This window comes from Oncorhynchus tshawytscha, linkage group LG02 (genome assembly GCF_018296145.1).
Source record: "Oncorhynchus tshawytscha isolate Ot180627B linkage group LG02, Otsh_v2.0, whole genome shotgun sequence".
Lineage (NCBI taxonomy): Eukaryota > Metazoa > Chordata > Actinopteri > Salmoniformes > Salmonidae > Oncorhynchus > Oncorhynchus tshawytscha.
The window spans coordinates 37,355,489-37,365,350 of record NC_056430.1 but is presented as its reverse complement, the minus strand read 5'-3'; the positions used below and the strand labels follow the sequence as shown (position 1 = coordinate 37,365,350).

At 42.3% G+C, this 9,862-nt stretch overlaps 1 protein-coding gene across 49 annotated transcripts in view; it reads left to right on the top strand.

Moving 5' to 3' along the window:
* Positions 1-7,114: 7,114 nt before the first annotated feature.
* Positions 7,115-9,862, top strand: part of LOC112216453 (gastrula zinc finger protein XlCGF57.1) — a 32,141-nt gene continuing 29,393 nt past the window's right edge. For 7 of the 49 annotated variants that reach the window (XM_024376644.2, XM_042297892.1, XM_042297861.1 and 4 more), the window contains exons 1-3: positions 7,121-7,456; positions 9,037-9,205; positions 9,511-9,696. In XM_024376644.2, coding sequence (XP_024232412.1) covers positions 9,161-9,205; positions 9,511-9,696 — 231 coding nt within the window. In that variant the 5' untranslated portion in view covers positions 7,121-7,456; positions 9,037-9,160. Of the gene's footprint in view, positions 7,457-7,609; positions 7,828-9,036; positions 9,206-9,510; positions 9,697-9,862 lie in introns of those variants that run through there. The other 42 variants (XM_042297837.1, XM_024376633.2, XM_024376613.2 and 39 more) reach the window with 16 other exon arrangements.

The following is a 9,862-nucleotide window of genomic DNA, read 5'->3' as shown; positions in this document are numbered from 1 at the left end:
GTCCTAAGTTTTCATAACTGTGACCTTCATTGCCTACAGTCTGTAAGCTGTTAGTGTCTTAACAACCGTTCCACAGGTGCATGTTCATTAATTATTCATGGTTCATTGAACAAGCATGGGAAACAGTGTTTAAACCATTTACAGTGAAGATCTGTGAAGTTATTTGGATTTTTACGAATTATCTTTGCAAGACAGGGTCCTGAAAAAGGGACATTTCTTTTTTTGCTGAGTTTACAACTTGGGTGTCATCTACAAGCCTGGGCTGGAAATGTACATCAGTGACGCTCTGAGCAGAGCAACAACATAACAAGGCAGGAGGACAGATGCACCACACACACGGCACACTGTGTGCAACGTAGAGATTGAGCATGCTGCATTCACACACATTTACAAGACACAGCATCTCAGTGTTACAAACCACAGGTTCTGTCAGATTTTACAGTACATTGAGGTTGATGAAGACTTACAGGACTTAAAGTCAGTTGTTCTCTAAGGATGGCCAGTTGTGAAAGATGACACCTCTCTGAGAGTTAGAGATTATCGGTTATTTCGTGAAGAACTCTACGTGAAGAACAAGGTGCTGTACAGAAGACAATGTTTTAATATTCCAAGGGCACTAAGGGCAGAAATGCTGAGCCTCATACCTGCTAGACACATTGGCACGGAAGCATGCTATAGACAGGCAAGGGACACATTTTCTGGCCGAACATGAGAGGGGAAATCAAGGACTATGTAACCAACTACTCAGCCTGTAATGAATATGCACAAGCACAGCAAAAGGATTCAATGATGTCACATGACATCCCAGAGCACCCATGCCAAAAAGTGAGCATGGACCTTTTTGCCTACACAGGGAAGGACTTCCTGATCATGGTTAATCATTACTCAGATTACTGAGAGGTGGAGTCACTGCCAGACGTGTCATCTGACACGGTCGTCACACGCTGCAATGTCCAGTTTGTCCGCCATGGGCAACCAGACTGTGTAATCACAGACAATGGGGGGTGCTATGTCCAAACACACCAAGACAGTTGTGAAGAGGGCACGACAACACCTTTTCCCCCTCAGGAGACTGAAAAGATTTGGCATGGGTCCCCAGATTCTCAAAAAGTTACACAGCTGCACCATCGAGAGAATCCTGACCAGTTGCATCACCGCCTGGTATGGCAACTGCTCGACATCTGACTGTAAGGCGCTACCAATCAGATCAGCTCTGAAAAAGAGCTGATGTGAAATGATCTGATTGGTCAAAATACTAATTAGTGAAAGATCAGAATTGGGCTCCCTGTCTAAACGCAACAGGCAGCCTAATTATTATATTTTTTCACTAATTGTTTTTTTGACCAATCAGATTAGCTCTTTTGGCAATAATTTTGCAAAATATCAGAATTGGGCTGCCTGTGTAAACACAACAATAAAGGTCTCTTGCCTTTGATGTCTGATAAATAGATAGGCATGGCCTGAAAGACTATAGATTATAATGTCACAGATTCCTCCTACTACTACTAGACCTGATTAAAGGGGAGTATGGCTGTATTACTCACTAGTTTTGGTACACAAGTTCATACATGCCTATTAAGCAATAAAATAGAAAAGGAAAGCTGAAGAAAGAAAGTGGCAGGTAGCTTGGTGGTTAAAGAGGTGAGTCAGCAACTGGAGAGTTTCCAGTTCAAATCCAAGGTCTGAAAAGAAAGATCAGCTGGGTCTGTGTGTCAAATCCTAAATGCTATTGCCTGCCCTTGAGCTCGGCACTTACACCCACATTTCTGTTTGACAAATAAAGTGATCTTTATCTTAAAACAATTTATGTTCCGGGGAGGCAGGCAGCCTGGTGGTTAGAGTGCTGGACTAGCAATCGATTGAATCCCCAAGCTGGCAAGGTAAACAAATCTGTCGTTCTGCCCCTATACAAGGCAGTTAACCCACTGTTCCACGGTAGGCTGTCATTGTAAATAAGAATTTGTTCTTAATAACTGACTTGCCTAGTTAAATAAAGGTTACAAAAATGACATTTGAGTTGTCAATGTTGCTATGGTTCACATAGAGAGAAATAGTAATAGTGTATTTTGTAAGAATGGTTCATTGGACAAAGGCTATGTTGAAATGATTGGCGTTTTTGTAGGGTTTTTGGATACATGCCAAAAATAAGGTATGTGGTAAACACAGGCTCGGGAGTTCTATGAGATAATTATCCTCAGCTAACATTGCTTTTTGTGAATTTTGAAGCATAAATGCAATTTTAAAAAGCATGTGAAAGCACATAAAGACTTCATAACGGCCATGTTAACTCATAGAACAAAACATATACGGTCTCCTATGCTTGTGTTAACCTCAGACCTTATATTGATTCTCAAAATCCTATTCTTTCACCATTCATTTTCGCCATAGGCTGAACGAACAAGAGGTAACTAATTTCTGGGTTTAAGGACTACAAGTTGGTGAGCTCTATAACCATGTATAATATAGTTCGTTTAAATGTGGTATTTAGTGCCATCTGGTGGTAAAACACAGTTATGGTCATACATATTTATTGGATGTGAGAGTATTGATTTGATGTAACATGCTGAAAATACAGGAGGTGTAGGAGCTTTAATGAGTGACTATCCATGTGGGCTGGTCTGTGAATTCTATCATTACTCAATGTAATGATACCCAGGCTGCCATTGAAAATATGCATTTGTTTTTCACTGACTCACCTTGTTAAATAAAGGTATAATAAATTAATAAACACAATGAAGTAAAGAAAGAACAAATCACAAACATGAAATTTGCTAAATTGATCTGTTTACAATAGTGTAATGAGGATATAGTATAAAGATCAAAGACTCCAGCCACTCTAGTCATAGACTGTTCTCTCTGCTACCACACGGCAAGTGGCACCGGAGTGCCAAGTCTAGGTCCAAAAGACTCCTTGACAGCTTCTACCCCAAAGCCATAAGACTCCTGAACAGCTAATAAAATGGCTACTCTCTGTTTATACTGCTGCTACTCTCTGTTTATTATCAATCAATCAATCACATTTATTTATAAAGCCCTGTTTACATCAGCCCATGTCACAAAGTGCTGTACAGAAACCCAGCCTAAAACCCCAAACAGCAAGCAACGCAGATGTAGAAGCACAGTGGCTAGGAAAAACTCTCTAGAAAGGCAGGAACCTAGGAAGAAACCTAGAGAGTAACCAGTCTCTGGGGGGTGGCCAGTCCTCTTCTGGCTGTGCTGGGTGGAGATTATAACAGAACATGGCCAAGATGTTCAAATGTTCATAGATGACCAGTAGGGTCAGATAATAATTATCACAATGGTTGTAGATGGTGCAACAGGTCAGCACCTCAAGAGTAAATGTCAGTTGGTTTTTCATAGCCGATCATTCAGAGTTAGAGACAAAAGGTGCGGTAAAGCGAGAGGCAGGTAGCCTAGTAGTTAGAGCGTTGGACCTGCAACCAGAAGGTTGCAAGATCGAATCCCCGAGCTGACATGGCAAAAACCTGTCCCTCCGCCCCTGAACAAGGCAGCCAACCTACTGTTCCTAGGCTGCCACTGAAAACAAGAATCTGTTCTCAACTGACCCGCCAAGTTAAATAAAGGTAAAACAAAAAATTAAATAAAAAGAGTGAGAGAGAGTCCAAAACAGCAGGTCTGGGACAAGGTAGCACATCCAGTGAACAGGTCAGAGTTCCAGGCAGAACAGTTGAAACTGCAGCAGCAGCATGACCAGGTGGACTGGGAACAGCAAGGAGTCGTCAGGCCAGGTAGTCCTGAGGCATGGTCCTAGGGCTCAGGTTCTCCGAGAGAAGAGAGCGAGAAAGAGAGAGAGAGAATTAGAGGGAGCATACTTAAATTCACACAGGACACTGGATAAGACATGAGAAATATTCCTGATATAATAGCCCCCCGACATGTAAACTATTGCAGCATAAATACTGGAGGCAGAGACAGGAGGGGTCGGAGACACTGTGGCCCCATCCGACAATACCACCGGACAGGGCAAAACAGGCAGGATATAACCCCACCCACTTTGCCAAGGCACAGCCCCCACACCACTACAGGGATATCTTCAACCACCAACCTACTATCCTGAGACAAGGCCGAGTATAGCCCACGAAAACCTCCCCATGGCACGAACCCGAGGGAGGTGCCAACCAGGACAGGAAAATCACTTCAGTGACTCAACCCATTCAAGTGACGGCATGAAAGAGCACCAGTAAGCCAGTGACTCAGCCCCTGTAATAGGGTTAGAGGCAGAGAATCCCAGTGGAGAGAGGGGAACAGGCCAGTCAGAGACAGCAAGGGCGGTTCGTCGCTCCAGTGCCTTTCAGTTCACCTTCACACCCCTGGGCCAGACTACACTGAACCTACTGAAGAGATGAGTCTTCAATAAAGACTTAAAAGTCGAGACCGAGCCTGCGTCACTCACATGGATAGGCAGACCATTCCATTATGTATGCATAGTCACTTTAACTTTACCTACATGTACATATTACCTCAATTACCCCGACTAACTGGTGCCCCCGCACATTGACTCTGTACCGGTCCCCCTGTATATAGCCTCGCTACCGTTATTTTACTGCTGCACTTTAATTACTTGTTACTTTTATTTTTTACTTATCTATTTTTTACTTAACGCTTATTTATCTTTAAACTGCATTGTTGGTTAAGGGCTTGTAAGTAAGCATTTCACTGTAAGGTCTACACCTGTTGTATTCGGCGCATGTGACAAACAACATTTGATTCCAATAGGAATTACACATCACTTTGCAAGCTATCATAATGTGACTTACAAGCCTGAAAAACGTGAATTTCAGGCCACTGTAATAGGGTAAAGCTAAGCCCTCAAATTAATACCTTATTAAATAGTTATATTGTGTAGAATCATGTAATTTTAATGATAACATAGTCACTAAGGATTTCACTTGTTTAAAGCCCACAAATCAAAACCTTAATGACTGCAGCATGGATGTCTCTTTCACTAACAAATACAACCATGGGTTGTAAACTCTACAATTCACCAGGATGGCAAGGCAGTCTGGGAAATATGCAGATAAGGCTTTACTAGCAGTGTGTTAATTTAACACTGAAAAGTGGGGACCAGTATAGACACTGGACCGGTGTTAAATTTAACACTGGAGAATACGCTGTTTAGAAATATCCCGCTGATAAAAACACAAAGGTTATTGGATAACTATTTGTAAAAGTGTTTGCATAGGCCTATGCCTATTGATAGAGAATTATTCAAAACTTGGCCATCCTTGATTCGGAGACACGGTATAGCCTACCCTTATCGTATTCTAGTCATTTGGCAGACACTCTTATCCAGAGCGACTTACAGGGGTGATTAGGGTGCCTTGCTCAAGCACATATCAACATTCGAACCAGCGACTTTTTGGTTACTGGTCCAACGCTCTTAACCACTAGGGTATCTGCCGCCCCACACACTACCGGTCAAATGTTTTAGAACACCTACTCATTCAAGGGTTTTTCTTTATTTTGACTATTTTCTACATTTTTTAATAATAGTGAAGACATCAAAACTATGAAATGGCACATATGGAATCATTTGGTAACCAAAAAAGTGTGAAACAAATCAAAATATATTTTATATTTGAGATTGTTCAAATAGCCACCCTTTGCCTTTGACATCTTTGCACACTCTTGGCATTCTCTCAACCAACTCACATGGAATGCTTTCCCAACAGTCTTGAAGGAGTTCCCACATATGATGAGCACTTGTCTGCTTTTCCTTCACTCTGCGGTCCGACTAATCCAAAACCATCTCAATTGCGTTGAGGTTGTGTGACTGTGGAGGTCAGGTCATCTGATGCAGCACTCCATCACTCTCCTTCTTGGTAAAATAGACCTTAAACAGCCTGGAGGTGTGTTGGGTCATTGTCCTGTTGAAAACAAATGATAGTCCCACTAAGCCCAAACCAGATGGGATGGTGTATTGCTGCAGAATGCTGTGGTAGTTAAGTGTGCCTTGAATTCTAAATAAATCACAGACAGTGTCACCAGCAAAGCACCACCACACCATCACACCTCCTCCTCCATGCTTTACGGTGGGAAATAGTGAAGATCATCCATTCACCCACACTGCATCTCACAAAGACTCAGCGGTTGTAACCAATTTGGACTCCAGACCAGAGGACAAATTTCCACCAGTCTAATGTCCATTGCTCGTATTTCTTGGCTCAAGCAAGTCTCTTATTATTATTGGTGTCCTTTAGTAGTGGTTTCTTTACAGCAATTCGACCATGAAGGCCTGATTCACACAGTCTCCTCTGAACAGTTGATGTTGAGATGTGTCTGTTACTTGAACTCTGTGAAGCATTTACTTGGGCTCCAATTTCTGAGGCTGGTAACTCTAATGAACTTATCCTCTGCAGCAGAGGTAACTCTTGGTCTTCCATTCCTGTGGCAGTCCTCAGGAGAGCCAGTTTCATCATACTGCTTGATGTTTTTTCTTCTTCACAGGCCTGGGCAGGGATACAGCCATGGGTGGACTTGGGAGGGCATTGGCCCACCCACTGGGGAGCCAGGCCCAGCCAATCAGAATGAGTTCCCCCCCCCCAGACGATCCCACAGGTGAAGAAGCCGTATGTGGAGCTCCTGGTCTGGCTACGCGTGATCTGCGGTTGTGAGGCTCGTTGGATGTACTGCCAAATTCTCTAAAGCGACATTAGAGGTCTCAGGTGGTGGAGAAACTAATATTAAATTCTCTGGCAACCGCTCTGGTGGACATTCCTGCGGTCAGCATGCCAATTGTACAGTCCCTCAATGCTTGAGGCATCTGTGGCATTGTGTTGTGCAGCAAAATTGCACATTTTAAAGTGGCTTTTTATTGTTCTTAGCACAAGGTGCACCTGTGTAATGATCATGCTCTTTAATCAGCCTCTTGGTACGCCACACCTGTCAGGTGGATGGATTATCTTGGCAAAGGAGAAACGCTCACTAACAGGGATATAAACCCATTTGTGCACAACATTTTTGAAAAATAAGCTTTTTGTATGTATGGAAAATATTTCAGCTCATGAAACATGGGACTAACACTTAAGATTGTGCGTTTATGTTTTTGCTGCGTGTAATTCAACTGACACTCGAATGGACTGTGTGCATCTGACCAACAGATTGAGAGATTATTCAGACAAAATCCTAGTTGCTGGTGTTTTTTTGGAGGGGGAAGGCTGAAAATCTACGTGTATGAATATAGGCACTGTCGGGGCAAATATACGTCTTTCTAAACTGAAATTATACGTGGTTCAGGCTACTAATTGATCCGAACTAAAATGGAGTAACGTTTTCATCTTCCAACATGGCAGACGTATATACCAATTTTCTCCAATCACATGGCAGGGTTCTCCTCGGGGAGCACATCCGGTGGCGTTTCCTGTGTTTGTAAATTGAAAGAAATTGGAACTCAGGCCACGGGCGTCGAAACACGACAAACGAGGAACATTTAAAGGTAAACACCAAAAAACGATGTTTGAATATCACAAATGGTTTCACTTATTGTATGTTTAGTCGTGTATCAGGCGATATTTGACAGATTCGGCCTCCGTCTCTAAGCTAAAAAGCAGTGACTGACACGACTTGTTAGCTTGACAACAGGGGAGGGGGAGTACGCATCGACCATCACGAATGAATGTCTTTATCGGGAAATCTTGCTGTACTAGCTGCTTAGTCGTTTTGTGGCTAATCTGATCGCAATCCTCAAACTTGTTTTATATAGCTGGCTGTATTTATCCGGATCTAATCATATCGAAATTGCCTAACGATATAATTATATTTCGATTTGTTGATGGGTGGCAACTGAAGTTAGTAAGATATGATGATGTACGTGGAAGCCACTACTAGCTAACGTTAGCTACGTCGTTATTAGCTAGCTATCTGTTTCTGTTTTGGCTAGCGGCTAGTTAACTCCGATACAAATCATCGAGAGGCTATGATTACATTAACAATTTTGTAACTAGCAGATTCTTAACCTGAGCGATTCGTGCAATAATCTTGAAATGATTATACGATTACGAGATAATCGTTTTAATTGTTGGGTTAAGCCATTTAAATGTAACTTCAAGTAGCTAACATGAGTATTTCTACCATTGCAGGCTAACTAGCAAACGTTAGCTAACCAGCTACGTTTTATTAAATGTGTTTCACTGTATATTACTACTTGATTGTCCATTGCCTTCCCACACTAGCTAGTTATTTCGTTAACTTCGCCAATTACGAAGTTAGTCAGTAGCTAGCTGCATCCAGGGAAAACTGCTCATATTTGCAACGATAACTAGACATTAGTGTATCAAAATGTTGCTGCTGGCTGCATGTAATAATGTTAGCTAGCTATGGGGTTGCTAAAAGATAGCTTTAGACTTTCCCTGGATCATTATTTAGCCAGAGCCATATTATTTGACTATTGTTATTACATTGCATATATTTAGCTAGCTAGAGTTAGGTCAACTTTTTAAATTTGGAATATCTAAATGCATGGCTTTGGCTATAGCCATTAACTTGCCAATGTTGGTGCCATTGGTTTAATTTGTAAAATGTTTTTCAGCTATATGGCTATTCTTAATCATGGTAGTCAGTTAGGTTAACCTATCTACAGTATTAGCGTTTTGTCCCAAATTCATGGTAGCTAGCTATACTGTTTATAGTTTTTACACCTGTTTGCTAGTTAACATTAGCTATATGATTATGTACACAATTGGAATTGGGTCCCTGACTGAATTGCTTGACCATCCCATTTTGGATATTAGCTAGATGTGTTGTATTAATGTGACCCGTGTTCAGGGCTTGTAGGCGCAGCTCTTTCAGGATCATATTTCATAGCTAGCAAAGTGACCTGATGACAGTGACAAACAAGGAGTAAACCAAATTACATACAGTTTATTGTGGAGATGCTAGTTTTTGAGTTATAATTGCGTTTTGTGTGGTTGGTGCAGTTACAATCTGTGACTCATTGCTGGTTTTATTGTTTTTAAAAATCATTTTATTATTATTGAATGTATTTTTATGTATTGTCCACATCCTCCTCTTCCTCAGTTTTAGTGCTAGATGAGTGTGGTGGGTGTGGCCCCCCGTCAGACTGACCATCCTGATTGACGGATCCCTGGATGACCTTGTCCCCGCCCCCATCCCCGCCCTCACATACACCGTTCCCACTGCAATGTCACACCTGCCCAGCAGCTCAGTCCGCGACCATATGAAATGGGTTTGTTTTCCAACAAAAAAATGATAAAATGGCTACAAACAACATGCCTACTATTAGGCAACATTATACAGTATCTTTTGTCACTCAGGATGTGGTCGTCATAAAATGTAAAGTGCTTGATTTTAATTTTTATCATTGGGTTTCATACTGTTTCTGGTGTAACTGTAACTTGGCCTCTGACAGTCTGAGTGTTTGTCTTCTCATTTGTTTAGCTCCTCTACACCCAGACTGGTTCTGTTTTATATATTTTCTAAATGTCTGATTGGTACTGGATTTCCCTGACTCGGGCTCGGTTCTGTTCCTAGGCGGGGTTGCTTGGCTGTGAGGCTGTCCTCTCCAGTATGGCCCTGATGCAGGCCAGCTCCATGGCCGGTCCGCCCAAGAAGATGATGGCTCCGCTCGGCCATGGTCCACCACCCCAGAGGGATGGTTTAGACCGCGGTCCTCAGAGCCACATGATCCTGCCATCTGGAATGAGCTGCCCACCCCTGGTTAGGAGGAGCTGGGGCAATGCAGAGGGGGAGGAGGGAACTTTGTTGTTTATCATTGTCACCCACTGAAAGAACAACAAATTAGAAATGGATATATTTCCCATTGGCTAGGTCTCAGAAGTAACTTACTGTGGCCTGCTAATATGCCTAAATAAGTCTTCATTCA